At 30.7% G+C, this 19100-nt stretch overlaps 1 protein-coding gene and 1 long non-coding RNA gene across 8 annotated transcripts in view; one reads left to right on the top strand and one right to left on the bottom strand.

Annotated features, from left to right (window-relative positions):
- LOC124536242 (collagen alpha-1(XVIII) chain-like) overlaps window positions 1-18566 on the top strand; it is a 119962-nt gene extending 101396 nt beyond the window's left edge. The window contains exons 4-28 of one of the 7 annotated variants that reach the window (XM_047112744.1): window positions 1691-1759; window positions 2025-2045; window positions 3009-3038; window positions 3392-3424; window positions 3622-3673; window positions 4046-4113; window positions 4533-4631; window positions 5211-5333; window positions 5753-5947; window positions 6024-6185; window positions 6287-6404; window positions 6823-6912; window positions 7017-7078; window positions 7158-7355; window positions 7445-7561; window positions 7653-7736; window positions 8174-8405; window positions 8484-8557; window positions 9114-9206; window positions 9691-9813; window positions 12203-12351; window positions 15316-15495; window positions 15882-16025; window positions 18001-18084; window positions 18165-18566. In XM_047112744.1, coding sequence (XP_046968700.1) covers window positions 1691-1759; window positions 2025-2045; window positions 3009-3038; window positions 3392-3424; window positions 3622-3673; window positions 4046-4113; window positions 4533-4631; window positions 5211-5333; window positions 5753-5947; window positions 6024-6185; window positions 6287-6404; window positions 6823-6912; window positions 7017-7078; window positions 7158-7355; window positions 7445-7561; window positions 7653-7736; window positions 8174-8405; window positions 8484-8557; window positions 9114-9206; window positions 9691-9813; window positions 12203-12351; window positions 15316-15495; window positions 15882-16025; window positions 18001-18084; window positions 18165-18222 — 2658 coding nt within the window. In that variant the 3' untranslated portion in view covers window positions 18223-18566. The remainder of the gene's footprint in view (window positions 1-1690; window positions 1760-2024; window positions 2046-3008; window positions 3039-3391; window positions 3425-3621; window positions 3674-4045; window positions 4114-4532; window positions 4632-5210; window positions 5334-5752; window positions 5948-6023; window positions 6186-6286; window positions 6405-6822; window positions 6913-7016; window positions 7079-7157; window positions 7356-7444; window positions 7562-7652; window positions 7737-8173; window positions 8406-8483; window positions 8558-9113; window positions 9207-9690; window positions 9814-12202; window positions 12352-15315; window positions 15496-15881; window positions 16026-18000; window positions 18085-18164) is intronic. The other 6 variants (XM_047112745.1, XM_047112746.1, XM_047112747.1 and 3 more) reach the window with 6 other exon arrangements.
- Window positions 13810-14730, bottom strand: LOC124536243. The gene is made up of 3 exons (XR_006966866.1): window positions 14553-14730; window positions 14250-14307; window positions 13810-14014 (listed from the first exon to the last, which is right to left on the bottom strand). It is a non-coding gene; the product is annotated as an uncharacterized LOC124536243 (long non-coding RNA).
- Window positions 18567-19100: the final 534 nt, after the last annotated feature.

Here is a 19100-nt window from a genome sequence, read left to right as displayed (position 1 = left end):
GATTGGTCATAGTTCCATAACGATCAAGCAGTTTTCATGTGATTGACGTACAAAGACAAAAAATGTGTGTGTGTGTGTGTGTGTGTGTGTGTGTGTGTGTGTGTGTGTGTGTGTGTGTGTGTGTATGTAAATAATACAAATATGAAGGATATTTTATTCAATTCAATGGTACCTCTTTTAAGTACTTCAATCGAGTTGTATGCACTGTTTAATTTTGATGAGCGGATGTCAGATGATACCTCTGTCGTATTACTCAATGCCCTATCTCCAAGTCGATAACTAAAGCCAAAATTTTAATATTAGCTGGTATGTTTCACGTTTAATTCCAGTCACATCATTTAAAACAGAAAAATCAATACAGAAGTGAATAAAAAACGCAATTCCATAAACTTATCGTCGATAGCAAGTGAATTCGAATCAAGACTCAGTTTCATTAAAACCTCGCTTCGTTCCACAAAAGAGTTGAGTCCCATCATATTTTTAATCTTCTAACAGAACAATGAGAATGGCGTCAACGCGAACAGAAAGTGTTCTTACAGACTTCTCGTTCTATATCCAATGCAAATAGCACAGAGTAAAAAAATACATAAACGATTATTTTAACAAAGTCAGTACGTTGAGTAACTAATATTAATCCTTAATACTCTGTATCGAGTTGGCAATAAATCTCTTAGTATGAACGTACATTGAACTTGTGGTGGCACTCACTCTGAATTACTTTATTGCTTAGAGAAAATATTTCTCATAAAATGTAAGCGTATCTCTTGAAAGAGCAAGACTGAGCTTCAATGGGGAACTTTGTTGCGCAACTCCAACCGTCATTGACAAAGTATATTGTTACTTTATGTGACGTATTTTACTTTATAGGTTACTCGAGCTTAATGATATATTAGAATCCTTTTTTATGAATATAAATAATATTTCATTTAATAATTTGCAAATCAAAAGTTTAAAATAAGAATACAGTTATTTAGGAAAGGAAATTTAAAAAAAAAGACCAGACCTTTGGCCAGTCTTCACAGATCAGGGTTCTTTTTCCAAACAAGTGGTCGAGTTTCATTTGACAATCAATAAGTAAATATGCTTCTATATTATATGAAGTAATTTGAGTCAGAGTTTAACGAGGTTGAGAATCATATTTCAATTATACGTAGTCATTCTATAATCCTAAAATGTGAACATGATTCAATCAAAGCAAATACATACAAACGCCTATAGCAATAATACTTCAGCGGGGAATTGTTATAATAACATAATATGTAAAGGGTTTTTTGTTTTATGAATCTGGTGGTCATTTTTAATTTCATGATTAGACGAACAGTTAGTAATGATAGTTTGTATCTTTGTTTAACTCCAAATTTATTGATCTTTTGATTACAACAACAGCAACAGCCTATAAATTTCCCTTTGCTGGGCTAAGGCCTCCTCTCCCTTTGCTGCTGCTTCAATGCGTTTTAGTGTATTCACATGGGGCAGAATTTGAAATCAGACACGTGTAGGTTTCCTAACGATTTTTTCCTTCATCGCCAAGCACGAGTTGAATTATTTATAAACACATAATTATATTAAGCACATAATTCAGTGGTGCTTGCCTGGGCTACCAGCAACCATGAGTTAAGATGTACGATGTATGTGTTTCGTGTGTTAACATTTTTATTTATATACATTAATCGTTTTTCATTTTTTACAGGGTTCGATACAAAGCCTGAAAATATTTCCGAATCCAGAATTATACGGACGACGTGATATTTGTGATGACGTAAGTGATTTTATAATCATATATAATTGAATTTAACTAACATGATAATGTATTTTTATTGTTGAAAAAGAGTAACTACGAGTTTCTTGCCGGTTCCTCCCGGTAGAATCTGCATTCCGAATCGGTGGTAGCTTCACTTGAAAATTTGTTAAACTACGATTCAAAAGTGCTTGTAAAAGCCTACTTGAATTTATTTTGATTTGATGTATTCTGAGAAATTTCTAGAATCTTTTTAAATGTATAAATACATATTTTTATCTTACAGGGTTTTAAACTCCCAGATAGTGTAAGTCTAAAGTTATTTAAGATAATCCGTGTACGCTTTCACTGCTGTCAATGTTTTCCTCCTTTATCTAGTAGTTTCTCCTTTACTTAGTATGGTTTATTGTATTATCTGTTCACTATAACACTACTTTACTTTATGGTGGCATATAACTTGGCGAAACGCGTTCTCAGATTTCGCGTTAATACTCCGAATAGGACTGTAGATGTGTAGATATATATGGGCCTGTTTGCGCAGTGTAAACAAATAGAGCAAATAATGCAAATATTCAATATTTATTTACGTGTACTAGTCGGTTTTTCGTAACATTTACTTTGAATGCCCCCTGTTTGTTCTTTACAGACACTTGGTCTGCTTGTGACATTGCTCTTACGTCTAAAAAAGAAAAAAAAGTCATGATATAAATATATACACGATATTTGTTCAAGCCACATTTGGGTAGGTTTCTCATATCGCCAAAAACCTAAATTTTATATTGTTGAGTTTTAGTTTTAACGGAAATAATAGTACAAAAAGGTGCAAAAAAAAGGTTAAGTCAGGAATGAGTATTGGGTAATGTTTCTGAAATAGTGATCATCACTTACCGTCAGAAGATTCATCTATCAGTCCAAAGCAATGATAATAAATTTAAATATAATCGTATCGACATATTTGAATTTAGCGAATAGTAGATATTTCGGATCAATGAGATAACGCCATTATGCCGACGTGCCACCATTCTTTTTTATAATATACAAATCTTATGAACACTTTACAATCAAAAATGATAAGTATATATTTTTATTGTGTATTAAGTTTTAGTGTATATATTATAATATTTGCATTATTATTTTATATAATTTTTATAACTATTCACTTCTGTAAATTATATGAATACAGTTTTAGATTAATTAATTTTTGATTGTAGTTCGAAGTAGATGGGACACTTTAGTATATAACATTTTATTTGAACTATTTCTTCCGTAGAAAGACGATTATGCGAGCAGCCACAGTGATGTAAGTCACTAATACTAATATCTTCTTTAGAATAGTTTCAAAAGTAACAAAATATATTTGTTATTTATGAAATTCGTTTTTCGAAAAATTCAACGCAAAAATATTTCAATAAAATTTTGAACCTGGTATTACTTGAAATAAAGTGTTGCAATAATTAAAAATGATAGACACGCTTCTTAATAGCATAATAAATATTTAGAATAAGAATTTAAAATTCAAATTCTTTTATTTTTGTGTTGAAAATTTAAATTGTCAAAAAATTATATTAACAAAAATGTAATTTAGATAACTGTGTTGTTGATTATAACATTATTAACAAACTATTATATATATTAACCATAGTAATATTTTAGGTATATGGCAAACCAGAGAATCTAGAAGAAATGGTACGTTTAAAAATTTTCATTGGCATCACAAAAAATATAATAAAATTTCTTTGTTCTTTTTTCAAAAAACTTTTTATTGCCTTCTCGCTTGAAAATACCCGCCAGGCTTGAGTTTTCTAACACACTCACAAATTAACTATTAAAATTAAAATATAAACAATAAATTGTGAATAATTATTTATTATTTTTTTTTTAAGTTTACGGATTCAACCACAATTGAGGATGAATCGGATGATGAAAGTGAGATTGGTGAGTTTTTTTTTTAAATTCTATTTTTTTTGTATAATCTTTGTATTATAATAAGAACATTTTGGTCGTAACTTGACCGATCTTGGCCACGTCAACCAAGTAACCAATCATTCGAGATATATATAATATTAGTGTGCACAAGTATGAACACAAACCCAAGTACACTGCTCTTTTTATCAAATAAAAAGGTTGGTTTTGGTTGAAGCTTATATTTATCATATTATGTTTATTAAAAAATAATCATATAAGTAGTGATGATAGTTAGCTTTTTGTTATATCCGTATTACTCTACAATATTTAAAACGCAGATGAATTAAATAGGATTTTTTTTTCTTAGAAATTAAGTGACTATTTTGTAAAATCAATTTACAGATAGCCTAGAAAAGGTTGAAAAGTGGGATAAAGGTGAAAAGGGAGATAAAGGTGACAGGGGTGAAAAGGTAAAGAACATTTTGGATATATTTTCGTGCTAAATTCGTCTTGAGGATATTTTTAACAAGAATCTCGACACCTACTGTTTCAGTTTAGTTGTCGTTATAGTTTCGAATATTATTTTTTTTCTATTTTAATATTGTTGCGTCTTAAGGTCGTCCAACTAAAAGTGCTAAAGTTCGACTTTTTTTTTATTTCTACATTGTTTGGTCTTAAACTCGGCACACTTTAAGTGCTGTTGGTTCAAACTAGCTTCAAAATTTAGGAGATCTAATGTCCCGGCATTTTTAATGTCTTTCCCTTGTATCGAATACAAATTAAAAAAGTAACAATATACATCCTTTTAACATTCTTACTCACTAAAAGTTGTAAGTTATAAAAGTATAAAAAAAGTTTTATTATGATATAGTGAATATTTTCACAACAGGGTGACAGAGGTGAATCTATTACTGGTCCAATTGGCCCACAAGGACCCCCTGGTCCAGAAGGGCCTCAAGGGTTACCCGGCAAAAAAGGCGATGAAGGAGTAAGGCTTAATTTTTATTTTCATAATAAATATAATTTTCACAAATATTTAAAAGTTTTTTTTTCGGGAGGCAAGCACCACTATGTATTTGCTTAATTAGTGTTTCTAATTCATTTCGTGCTCGGCGGTGAAGGAAAACATCGTGAGGAAACCTGCATGTGTAGACACATTTCATCAAAATTCAGCTACATGTGCATTCCACCAACCCGCACTGGAACATCGTGGTGGAATAGGTTCCAAACCCTCTCCTTAATGGGAGAGGAGGCCTTGGCCCAGCAGTGGGAAATTTACCAGGCTATCAATAGTATGTATACCGGTTTTGATGGGAACATCATTCCGCAGTCCCAGGTCGATTCCCGGCAGAGTCGATGTAGAAAAAGTTCATCAGTTTTCTACGTTGTCTTAGGTCTGGGTGTTTATAGCACCGTCGTTAATTCTAATTGTCCCTAACACAAGTGCTTAAGCTAGTTACATTTGGATCAGAATAACGTATGTAATGTTGTCCGATACTTAAAAATATATTTAAAAAAAAATTAAATACCAAGATGATAGTCCAATTATATTCATTTTATTTCACAGTCGTGTCAATGCTCTGAGAAGGTCGTATCAAGTTTGCTCCTTACTATGCCAGCTATGAGAGGGCCTCCTGGAGAACCAGGACCTCAAGGTGAGGATGGTGAACAGGGAAGACCTGGGTTAACGGTAAGTTTTCCATATTTATAAATTAAAATCAATGTTTGTTCGTTTTCTCCTACACATGCCAACATAATCCGATCGTAATGAAAATCTTGTGAGTTTTTATCTGTACATCTGAGTATACAAAACAGGAAACGTTTTTTATATATTTGTTCTTCAATATAAACTCTACGCAAACGGCACGTTCTATATAGACAACTTATTTAAACTAATAATCACCCGTGGCTTGTGTTTGGTAAAAAAAGTAAATATGTATTTCTTTTCTTGGAGTTCAAGTTTGCTTAATACCAAATTTCATTCAATTTGGTTCAACGGTTTGGTCGTGAAAGAGCGACATACAGACAGACAGAGTTACTTATAACATTAATATAGATTTAGTATTTATATGAATAATTACAATGATGTTTTTTTAAATTCAATACCAGGGTCTAACTGGAAAGCAGGGTGAAAGAGGACCTGAGGGACTAAAGGGTGATCAGGGCATTCGAGGTGAAGATGGTATACCAGGAAGGGATGGAGAACAAGGAATTAAAGGAGAACCTGGGAAGGACGGTAGTCCTGGACCTCCAGGACCTGTAGGTCCTATGGGGCCACCGGGTCCGCCAGGGCCTGTGTATAAGGTGATTATTTTAATTGAATGATGTAATGAACATAAAATATTTTGTAAAAGAAATACTGTCAGAGGTGTGTTGATAGGAAATAGAAGAGGCAAAAGTGCCAGTTGCGGGTGAAAGGGGTGAAACGGGACCAGTTGGACCACCAGGACCGCCTGGGCTTGATGGAATGAAAGGAGAAAAAGGTGAACAAGGTATAAAGGGTGAAAAAGGAGAAGAAGTGACGAAAGTCATAACACACAGAGTAAGTAATAATAAATCATTAGAGGTGCTTTGCCTTAAAAATATGTACTTCTTATATGTTACTAAAAAGACAATTATCAAATATAATTCTTTATTGTGAAGGGACTTGACGGTGAAATGGGCCCTCGAGGTGAAAAGGGGGACACAGGAAAAGCTGGTAAAAATGGTATTCCTGGAGTACCGGGTACACACGGTCATCCAGGAGAAAAGGGAGAGAAAGGTAAGTGTATTGTATAAATAGCTAAAGTAAATATTTTGTTCTGAAATAGGCACAAATAAAACGTGAATACGAGAAATTTAATCACTACATAATATAGTATAAAGTCGCTTCCCGCTGTCTGTTTGTCCCCATGTATGTTTAAATCTTTAAAAATATACAATGGATTTCGATGCGGTTTTTTAATAGGTAGAATGATTCAAGAGGAATGTTTATTTGTGTAACAAGGGCGTAATATAGCAGAGGAAAACTGATCATTTTATAGAATTGTAATGTTATGTCGCAAATAAACTAATTTTTTTGGGCTAAATAAGCTGTAAATGTATGTTAAGACATTCTGTAGTATATTTAGTATCAGCATTGCACCCGTGCGAAGCCGAGGCGGGTCGCTAGTACCATATATAAATATTCTTCCTTACAGGTGATAAAGGGGACAGAGGAGATATTGGACTTCCTGGGCTACCGGCAAAACTATCTTCTATATTAGACACTGATATTGATCCACTAGAAAGTAAGCTTAAAATTATCTAAATATTAAAAACATCAGAAAATTGAATTGATTATATAACATACTTTAAAACGTATCATTTATTGTACCGTTAAACCTTTTAACAGATGCGGAAATAATTGAAAAATTAAGAGGGTACAAAGGTGAAAGAGGTGTTGCAGGTCACAAGGTAAGTAATAAATACATTTTTTTTAATTAACGCTCTACTACATACTGTAAAATAAATTTGAATCTTGCTTTGTTTTAAGGGTGACAAAGGTGAAATAGGACCAATTGGACCAACTGGCTTACCAGGGAATACTGGACCTCAAGGCCCACCGGGAGAGAGAGGGCCTCATGGGCATAATGGAGAGTCTGGGCCTATGGGTCCAAGGGGGCATAAAGGCGAACCTGGAGAGCCAGGACCACCAGGAAATGTGCCCACTTCTGCTATTAGTCTCATGAAGGTAGAATAAGAAATATTTTTTTTATTTTATTCGTATTTGTATGTTTTTCTATATTTTATATTAAAATTTTAATAATTTACCCATAATAGGGTCCACCAGGTAAGCCAGGACCTCGTGGTCCAATCGGTCATACCGGAAAAAGAGGTCCAACTGGTCCTCCTGGTCCAAAAGGAGCTAAAGGTCAACGAGGCGATAACGGAGTACAGGTACTCAATATTTAGTAAATATAGCCTTTTTAATATATAATTATTCTATAATAACTAATTAATATATAACTAAACTATATTAATATTTAAGGGTGAAAAAGGACCTAAAGGTGATACTGGCATAATGGGCCCAAAAGGAGAAAAAGGAGAAGCTCCATTTATTGACGTTAGAAAGGTAATTACTATGCAATTATTACAATTAATGCAATAAATTATTCCCCAAAAATTGTATTATTGTTAATAATTCCAAGAAGTGTATTGAGAGTAGGTATGCAAGAATAAAGGAATTATTTACGACCGCTGTGGTCGAGTAGTGTGTACACCGTTCATGGGTACGCCACTCCGAGGTCTTGAGTTCGATTCCGGACCGAGTCGATGTAGAAAAAGTTTATTAGTTTCCTATGTTATCTTGGGTCTGGGTGTTTATGATACCGTCGTTACTTCTGGTTTTCCATAACACAAGTGCTATAGCTACTAAAGTCCATTGGGATCAGTATAATTGTATGTGATGTCGTCCAATATTTATTATTATTAGCAAAATCTTCTCTAATTATCAATACTCATACAGATTATCATATCTCATACATATACCAACAGAAAATCTATTTGCAGATAAAAGGTGAAAAGGGGGATAGGGGTGAAGCTGGCAAACCTGGTGAGCCAGGAAAGCCCGGTTTACCAGGGACATGCGAAGACTCAAATTCAATAATTGTGCCTGGTCCTCCTGGTCCTCCTGGACCACCTGGGCCCCCTGGCGTATCAATCACAGGTCCAAAGGGTGAACCTGGTGGAATACTTACCAGAAGTACATTGTATGCCTTCGGTAATAAAAATGGTGGTGCAGGTAGTGCTTCATATCGTACTATTTTATGATTTTATTTTGATCATAATTATAGAGAATATCTTTATTTTCTATTCGTAGATACTTCGAATGAAGATGACGACTTCTATACAGCAGCAACGATCATTTATAAATCGAGCACTGCTCTACTAAAGGTACGGTTTGACATTTTTTGGTCTAACTTACTTTTTTTATCTGTGGTGAACAAAGACTGCCCTATTATGAAACTTCTAATTTTAAGCAAACTTTTTGGAACATCAATGTGTTCTTACTTTATTGCACAAATATAGATAGGATAATCTGTGTGTTAACAACGTATTACAGAGATCTAATCTATTACTCTAGAGTATTTTTCGAAATTAAAATATAATAAAGAATATTGAAACTTTTATATCCTGAGTATTATATGGAAATAATTCTTAGTTTATATTTCATAAAAAATCACCTACTTAGTGTTCGTTATATATATAAATATATTTAGAATCATATTACAAATTCTTCCCATTATTAATGTTATGAATAAAGGCAGGTATGTATTATTAAAAATGTTTTAGATTTTTTTGTTAAATGTCAAGCATAATATAAAAACAAAATGTCTGAGTGATAAATAAATTGAAATTAGTAAATAAAAGTTATGAAAAATTATTACAATGAAAACTTTTGTTTATGTTTTAATAAGATATATAGTAATGATTTTTTTTTTTGTTTCAGAGAACTTCGATTACTCCACTGGGGACTTTAGCTTATGTTTTAGAAGAAAATATTTTATTGATGAGAGTCGAGAATGGATGGCAGTACATTATAGTATATATTTCGTTTTTATATCTACTAATTTGTTACTTTTGTTTAATATTTAAAATATAATACGAAACTTTCACTTGAGAAAAAGTCCAAGGAAAAATTCCACTTATTGTTTTTGCAATAAATTATACCTATAAATATTAATAACGTTACAAATTTCTTTAATATCTTAACTTCTTATTGATTAGAGGTTTTTTTTATGTTGTATGATTACGAGCAAATTGGACTATTGATATAAGTGGTGCCCAGAGAGAAATACGCTTATATAACCAATGCCCAACCAATCTTGGCAACTAAGATGTTAGGTCCCCTGTGCCTGTAGTTACACTAACTTACTGACTCTTACAGCCGAAAGGCAACAATAGTGAGTTGACTTGACTGCTGATTAGCAGTAGAATATCTGATGATTGAATCGTACTTACCCAGATGTGTTTACACAATGCTTCACCACTATGACTTCTAACTAACTCTATTTTATTTGAAACAGATGGGCTCATTTCTTCAAACCAGAGAAAGTCATACAAGTACTACCCAGAGGCCGAAATATTACAACCCGCCAACCACATCCACATCGCCACCGTTAAGAGACGCTCCCTATACAGACAATTATGTAAATATAAATATAATCAAGATATTTTTGATCACCGCTGATATATATTTGAAAATAAAATAAAGCAATATTCTTGACAAAAGGCTTTATACAATTAGTGAGCTCATAAATACCACACTGTGAAAATTAAGAGACTTTTGAAATTTCTTTAATAAAATAAAAAATGTAATCAATTATGCGAATCGCAAAAGTTGATATGAAAGTAACTCACTTTCGCTGGTTCTTCAAAGATCAGGTTTTTTTCGTACATGTGATTATTATTGTTATAAATATTAACACTAAAAAATTATTAATTCGTGCTTCAATTTAAAAAGGTTTTAATTGTCCCTAAATGAATCAAAACGAACCATCTATTTATTCTATTTGTTTTCAAGATGTGTCTATAATTTTGAAAATATCAATGTTGGTATATTTTATTCGAATACTAATAAATGTACAATTATTTATTTTAAATGTAGGGGGGTACTATGTTGAACAAATTAAGAAATTCTAGAAAAAAGTCACACAGCTATGTATATTTATATCAGATTTTTTTTTTTAAATAATATATTGCATCCGTGCGAAGCCACGTCTAATTTGATTAAAAAACGGACTATTTATTTAATTAACGTCCTTTCAATAATAATTGTAATAGAACATAATACAAATAATGGAATATAAAAACAAAATATTAGTTACTTGAAATCTATGCTGCGTGAATGCTGAATTGAAATGAAATTATTCGTCAATACATTATTTCGGTAAACTTAACAATGTTATTTACAAAATGTGGTCACGTGCTATTTAGGAATTTGGGCGGTTATTTTAAGAATATACAGCAATTTGTGGTTCCGTACATAATTATGACTAAAATGTAGTTTCATTATAGATTCAGTGGGTTGGTAACGAACGAGGTTATTTTGGTCAAGGTTTTAATTAATGAAAGTTTATTTTGTCATATAAATTTTAGTACAATAATTTTATTAATTCATAATTTAAAGACTAATAATATTGGTAACTGCGTCGATTGACGTCATTCCTATATATTACGTCACAGTTGATCCGAAATTGTAATTCTTTGTACGGTATGTCTGTAATGTGACCAGTATTGTTTATGAGGGTAGTTCTTTTTTCAAATTTAAATTCGGATATTGAAAGAGTATATTTAAAAAAAAGAAAAGAATAGTGAACGTTCAGACTCTCGTTATCTGTGAGATAGTTAATTATCTATGATGAGATATGTATTAATAAATAATTATTTATTAATTAAAAAATCTTTAGTTAATTATGTAACACACGATGTTATGAAAAAAATAAAAGAGTACGTATTATGCTCACTAGAGAGCAACCTTAAATATACCATGTATAATGTGGTAAATAATATCATGTTTTTTTTTTTAATTTGTATCTCCTTATAAAATTCCTAATTTAAAACTGTATAAGGAATACTTTTTTTATCACATTAAAACAATTTTCATTTAATTAAAATATAATTTATTATATTAAAGAATAATTCTTTAAGACTTTATTTATAAAGAACGGGGATGTTTATATGTTAAATCATATTTCTCTATGCACATAAATAACACTGAAAGGTATGTCTGTGTTTTCAAAATAACTGCTTCCCTCAGGCCAATATGGCTATTTGCGATTTATAAAACCAACATACGTTTTATTTTATTTTTGTTTGTATATGTTTGTCCGGAGTAATCTTCAAAGCGGCTTAAAATTACAAATATAAAAATATATTTTTAGGAGTATTCCAAAGTACCGGATTAGTCTTTATTTCATCAAAATCGGTTAAGTCTTTCGAAAGCTTTAAAATACTAGGTAGGTATAAAATAAATTTCATTTATACAAATACATTAAATTTATTTTTTCTCTGTGTATTCCGAATACAATTCGTGAGTTACAAAAACAAGCCTTTTAATTTATTTTCTTACTTATATATATATAACTACATATATTACAAATAAGCATTGCGTAGGTAACGGTATGGTAGGATAAAATGACAAATTTTGACGGATTTGCGTATCAAACTCGGTTTGACACTGGTAGGAAACATTGACTTTTTTGGTTCTCAGTTGGATCTAGAGTCTAAACCAAAAGCTAAAGTGGTAGCTTATAATTTATTTTATTTTAATTACGACATTTAACTTTCAACAAAAAGTATTTTAATTTTCATTTATATCTTATTAATTGAAATAAAACTAGTTATAACGGATTTGAATCGGATTAATTATTTTTTTGACATCCCGACGTTTCGAGCACTTTACAGCGTTCGTGAATGATTCGAATCCGTTATAACTAATTTAATTTCAATGTGTGATAATCGTGAAAATTTAAGACAACATTATATCTTATTAAATTTTATTTTTCGAACACAGAATGAGTTTAATTTTTTTTCTAGATACGGCTTGTCGCATTGAACGAACCCTATCCAGGTAATATGGTAACTTCGATAAACAGAACGGGACGAAGTGCTGCCGATCAAGAATGTTACAATCAAGCAAAGAATTCGCAACAACCAAGTTCCTTTGTTGCTTTCCTGGCCAATAAGTGAGTATTCCAACTTTAAAAAAAAAACACATGAAAAAGGTTTTATATCGATTGAAATGTATATGACTTCTATTATGGATGGATAGAATGTATTGGTGTTATTTACTATTACAAGGATAAATAAAGTATAAAAATGTTGGTGGTAGGATTTTGTGCTAGTTAGCTTGTCTTGGTGTAATGCATTATTGTATTCCACTTCCAAAGAGCAATACTTTGTATTGTTGTGTTCCGATTTGAAGGTTGACTGACGTCATTTTACATCTTAGTTCTCAAGACTGATGGTGTATTGAGAAATTATTAAATTTCCAGTGATGACCTATTTATTCCTTTGCCAGTCATACTGGCAACCAATGACAAAAAGAACTGAGTAAATAAAATAATGAAACAATTCTATTTTTTTTTTAAATCAGAAACAATGTATTTCTTATCCTCATTGCGTCATAGAAATAAATTATTAAAAAAAGAACTATAAAATTCGAAATTCAAAACCACATTCTTATTACAAACTGCAGCAGAAGTTAAGAATTAAAACAGTTGTTGCGTTTTAGATTCGTCTGTTTTCGTTCCCAGAAACCACTTACGAGATGTTCAGAAATTACTTTTACTACGAAACTTGCCCTCACAAGTCCATTAAAATTAAATATAATATTATATTTCCCGCTTATGCTAAAATGTAAATGTTCATTCGAACTAATGTTTATAAATAAAACTATAGAACATTCTAGAATTGTTCGTATTATTGTACGTACTCGTATATAATCATTTGTGGTTTAGTATGAAATTTTATTAATAGTGAATTTATTTTAATTGGAGAGCAATTTTTATTTTTATATACATGACATAATTACCACAAATGTTTAAATTCATGATTTTTTATAATGAAAATAAATATATATATATATCACTCTACATATATAATCATCATCAACACTCACATCACTCTACATAACGCTTGTGAAATAAAAGTAAAAGATTAATGAATCATTTCATTGATCAATCTATCGTTTCAACCACACTTAATATATTTTATAATTCATAGTTTTTCTAAAATTTTGTGTAAGGAAGTCAAAATTCGAACAAAAAATTTCTTTTAATGATAATTATAGATATTTCGTGAAACAATTATTATAATTATTTGGTATTTCATCATTTATACATTAGTGGAGTCAATGAATACATAAAACAGGCAATCTTCGGAAGTCCTCAAGAACAGCTCCGATTTTGATGTTTTTTTTTTTAAAAAATTTGTTTTTTTATATTATTCAAAATCAGAAACCTCTTAGAGCGGGGACGGAACTATTTATATTGTTTAAACAATATCAACGATATTTATGCACAAAAAAAAATTCTACTATACAATATCCATTAAAAACTTGTAAATATATTAATGAATGTTATAAACAATTATCTATAAGTTTGTTCTGTGTAGTAATGACATGGAATTAATTTGTGAACCAAAATATAATTTTTTTATTGACCATAGAAAATTCATTATGTTAAATACAAAAAAAGTACATTTAATTTTCATTATCATTTTGCATTTCGGAGACTTCTTCATCTTCTTCAAGTTGTGGGTGGTTACTGCAGTCATTTCCACTGCAAACTATGCAGGCTGGTGAGCAATGAAGACCACTTTTTCTGCAGCCACACGCTGAACCGCATCCTGTTTTGAAAGAGCAAAACAAATTTTCTTATTTCAGCTGAAACACTTTTACGCTCTGTAAAGCGTTTTCGACAACTAGAATGAACAAATACTTTTTTTCCGCTATTAAGAAAATTAAGAAGTTCATTATTTTTCAAATGTATTGCTGTTGCTCTCAATTTTGGCAGTCCCCGAGTCACTTCAGTCAATTTTTCCTGAACTTGAGTTGAGGTACTTGGAACATTTATATTTTCACCTAGTTCGCAAATACAGCAAACGTTCTCTGTAGAATCTACAGCGCCTTGTTCTTCCTTCTGTAAAAATAAGTATTTGGACAATTCAGAATTAAAAAAAACTTTTACTGACATTATTAATATTTTTGAATGGATTCATCAGTAAATGAAAGTAATTTTTTGAATAACTTTGTATTGAGGTTCGGTAATGCACTCGGCACTGACGTCCTTCATTAATAGTTACTGATGTTAAGTTACTATTCACTAATTCAATTTCAGAGAGTATAAATTACTAATTATATTTATATGTATTAACTTATAAATACCTTCTCCATTATGCTGATACACAATATTCACTCCGATAAAAATTATTTTTATTATAAATAATTCACTGTGAGTAAAAAAATCAATACTTTAAACTTGACGGAGCGTGCAGTTACTCCAAAAAGTAAATGAAGTACTCCAAAAAGTAAATACTGAGTGAAGTAAGCAGTAAAAATATAAAACTAGTCAAACATCTGCTCCCAGACCTTGAATTCTTTTATCAGGTAGGGACTACCTAAACGACAAAAAAGTCAATTTCTATTGTACGAATAGTACCTATACCTCACAAAACTTTCTAATGCAACGTTCAATATTATATATATGTTGTTACGGATGCGCTGCTTCTTTAGCTAAATAATTCTATTTAAAAAAAAAGGATTTTTTTTTTTATTTTAATATTAAATTGTTGTTAAAAACTTCTTCGTAACAACTATTTGTTACAATGAGATTATTATATGGAGATTTTTTTACAAAAAAATAGAGACCAAACTTAATTTTTTATATAAATATCGTTGATATTGTTTAAACAATATAAATAGTTCCGTCCCCGCTCTAAGAGGTTTCTGATTTTAAATAATATAAAAAAACAATTTTTTAAAAAAAAAATACATCAAAATCGGAGCTGTTCTTGAGGACTTTCGAAGCAAAGGCTTCATTGACGCCACTACATATATGATTAGTTATAGAAGCTGTTTCCTTATTTCGAATTTTAAATAAATTATGACAAAAATAATAATAATAATGCAAACATTTGTCTCGTTCCAGGGTCGAAGATCTCAGATCTATAGTTAAAAGGTTGCGCGATAGAAACGTCCCGGTAGTTAATTTGTACGGAGACGTGCTCTTTGATTCGTGGTCCAATATGTTTAATGGATCCGGTGCACTGCTGGCCAAGTCAAACATTTACAGTTTCAGCGGTAAAAATGTACTGATCGATCCCACTTGGTAAGTGCTTTGTACACTAACGACCATATAAAGTATGTACATTTTATTTTATTTTCAAACGAGCTGTGCCCGTGACCTTATACGCATTTGAATTTAACTAAAAAAATTGTAGAATAATTTACTTCTTATTACATCCGTTATCTGCCAAAAGTCCCGTCAAAATCGGTCCAGCCGTTCCAGAGGTTAGCCAGAACAAACAGATAGACAGAGAGACAAAAATTGTAAAAAATTTTTTTACAATTTTTGTCTCTCTGTCTATAATTATATAAACCGTGTATAAATACATATGCATTGAGTAAAAAGGGCTTTTTTAATACTATAAACAGACACTCCAATTTTAAATTATGTTTAAAATTGACGATATGTTTTAATTTTTTAAATTTCAGGCCAATTAAAGCGGTTTGGCACGGAGGTAATTCGTTTGGCATTCGCACACCACGCACGTTTTGTGAAGAATGGCAGAGCGATAGCCCGCTTAGTGTCGGAGCGGCTTCGTCGCTAAAGAGCAATCGACTATTGGAACAAGAGCAGTAAGTTACAACAACAACAACCTGTAAATTTCCCACTGCTGGGCCTCCTCTCCTTTTGAGGAGAAGGATTGGAACATATCCCACTACGCTGTTACATCGGATTGGTGCAAATTGAGCACATAAATATTCAGTAGCGCTTGCCTAGGTTTGAACCCGTAATTGCAATGCACGCATTCTAATCTCTAGACCATCTGAGCTCGCTAATTATATAATTACAATATCTGGCTAGAAGCATTGAGTACTTTTGTAACAATTTTAACCGCCTTAGGCACTACAAAAAAAATTGACAGGTGACAGATTTGACAGTTTAATCACTTCATGTTAATATTATGTTTGTTAATCTGTGCCCTCTTAGCACAAATAAGAGCCATATAAAAAAAATTATGTTTGGATGGATGAATATTTGATACTCAATTATGTCACAAGGTCTGAACGGATTTGAATAAAATTGGGCATAGATTTGTTGAATAAGGCACATGGGCACAACTGATTAATATGCACTAAGAGCCGTATTCAGAAACTAGTACATATAATAAAATGCAGATGTTTTTAAACGGCACCTTTCTCAAAACAATGTACGAATGTCTAACTCGAACGAGTCATTAATCTAAACGGCTTTTGTTTATATTGTCAGAAGACGTAGATGGACAAGGGTTTACCGTTAAAACTTGGATATTATACCCTCGTGAAACATGCCTCGAATACATATATTATTATGTATCATTAATTACAGCGAAAATTATACAGTTGTTTGGGTATCATTTATATACACTTGTATTATTCTCATTTAAATTTTATGACAGTTTTTATAGATAGCTTTATAATTACAACCACGAGCAGATAATTAAGGCTATGTCACACGATATTATAAAAATAGATAAATCTCTACATAATATAAAACAAAGTCACTTACCGCCGCTTATACGCTTATATAATTTAAACTACGCAACGGATTCTATTGCGGTGTTCAACAATAATCAAATTGATTAAATAGTTTACATAAATGTACAAAATATAAATAGCCCAAAGAAAAGCATGTTTCTATTGATTTTTGTTTTTCATTCTAAAAGTTATACACATATGTACCTATTATTTTAATGTGTATTGTTGTATATTGTATGTATCTAGTATATTGTAATACGACATTCAATATCAATGACCTTGTGTAGAATGAACATATTATAAGCCCCATACGTCATTTGTCTTTTAAAATAATCTGACCACACATTTTGTAAATTACCTAACACTAAAACTTTTCCAAAAATCTTACTTATAAAAAATATTACATGCATAGTTCAGTTGTTAATGTTATTTGTATGATTTAATTAGAAAAGTTTTAGGATTATTAAGTAGCTACACTTCTAATACCGCTTAATTCTAAACTTCGTCATGCAGTAAATAACGCTGATGAGCTTGTTTAGGTCTAATTACGCTAAGTAGATTATAGAGGGTGAGTGGGCTTGAGTCGATAAATATTTAAGGCTAACAGCGATCAATAGTCCACTGTCATTTTACATATCTTTCCAAAACAGAAATTTGCTACACCTTATATAAGAAATAAAGCTCGCAATAAAAATATTGTTAGATTACATTATATCCAAAAGTTATGCACATCACAATATAGTTATTAAAAAACAATAATAAAAAAAATATTGTTTTTTCTTTCTCATATTAGAGGTATTCGAAGTTGTACTAAAATATTTTTGAGAGTAATATTTTTCGCAATATAATATAGATACTTAAACTTCAGGTTTACAACCTTTAATTAAAGCACAAATAAGATACTATTAATTATAAAAATGTGTCATTTTTTATTTATGTGTTTCAAGACGTCACGAAAATTTTAGCTCCGCAATCAAGATCGAAAATCTGATATTTGAATACGTTTTTTGTATATTTTTATGTCAGCTGTAACGTATAGTTCTATTCTGTCGTTTTTACTCAAATCTAAATACGTATTTTCTATCCTTTTCAGATACTCATGTGACAATAAGTTAATTGTTCTATGTGTGGAGGCTACTACTAACGCACACAGGCACATCAGGCACGCTCACCCAAAGTAAGTAAAAATATATTTATTTGAAGTCATCGTATTATTAAAAAGTAATTAAATTAACTCCTATATTATTTTTGTTTCAGATCTAGAAGACGATTAGAAAATTACGAAACATTTGACAACCGAATACCACGCTTATAGTATAATATTTTTTTATGAATATTTAATAGGGTTTATACTTTTCATACAACTGAGTGTAAGCGTTAATGATAACATAGTCATTGAAGTATAGTATTATAGGCGTAAGTTTTTTCGAAGTATTTATGGAGTAATACTTATTTTTAAGAAAGAAATAATATTATGTAATGAAAACGCTTACTTAATTTACGTTACTATAAGCATACTCAGTTCATTAAGTTAATGTTATAGAACAGTCGTTTTTACTTATTAAGTATTTATTACGAACGAGTTTTTAATACATTAAAAATAAGCTTACGTTTAATATAAAACAAAACTGGTTAATATTAAAGAAATTATTTGTTTTGTGTAAATGCGTAGTAATATAACATTGCGTATTTTAATACATAAAAAAATTAAAATAAGGTTTTACTGTCTTTTCATTTTCGCAAGTGTGGATGCATCTTTATTTTATTCGACAGACTCTTTTTAAGGTTAACTGCATACTATGTACTTATTTAATAAGTAATGAATTTCGAAAGTCAAACATCCACGTTAATTGATTAATTTAACAAAACGATCAATTGATTGATTACTTTTTTTTAATTTAATATTTGTAATATAACAATTATAATTTAAGGTTTTCGTAATAATAAGTTTTATTTCGTATTTTTATTTTGTTACTGTTTCTATCCAAATGAACCTATACCAGTTGTATTTTTAATTGCATGAAGCACAAACTTAATACTACAAGAAACCAATTTTTTGAAAAAAAATAATACTGCAGTTATCTGTATTAAAGAGGGTCTGTATTCAAAAATAGTATGTCATAAAATAATATCATAAGTTACAAGTTGTGCAACAAAATATTCCTGAAATTTAATTAATTTAATTTAACATGA

This window comes from Vanessa cardui, chromosome 16, assembly GCF_905220365.1.
Source record: "Vanessa cardui chromosome 16, ilVanCard2.1, whole genome shotgun sequence".
Lineage (NCBI taxonomy): Eukaryota > Metazoa > Arthropoda > Insecta > Lepidoptera > Nymphalidae > Vanessa > Vanessa cardui.
Note: the sequence above shows the minus strand (reverse complement) of the source record. Positions and strands in the feature narration are given on the sequence as shown.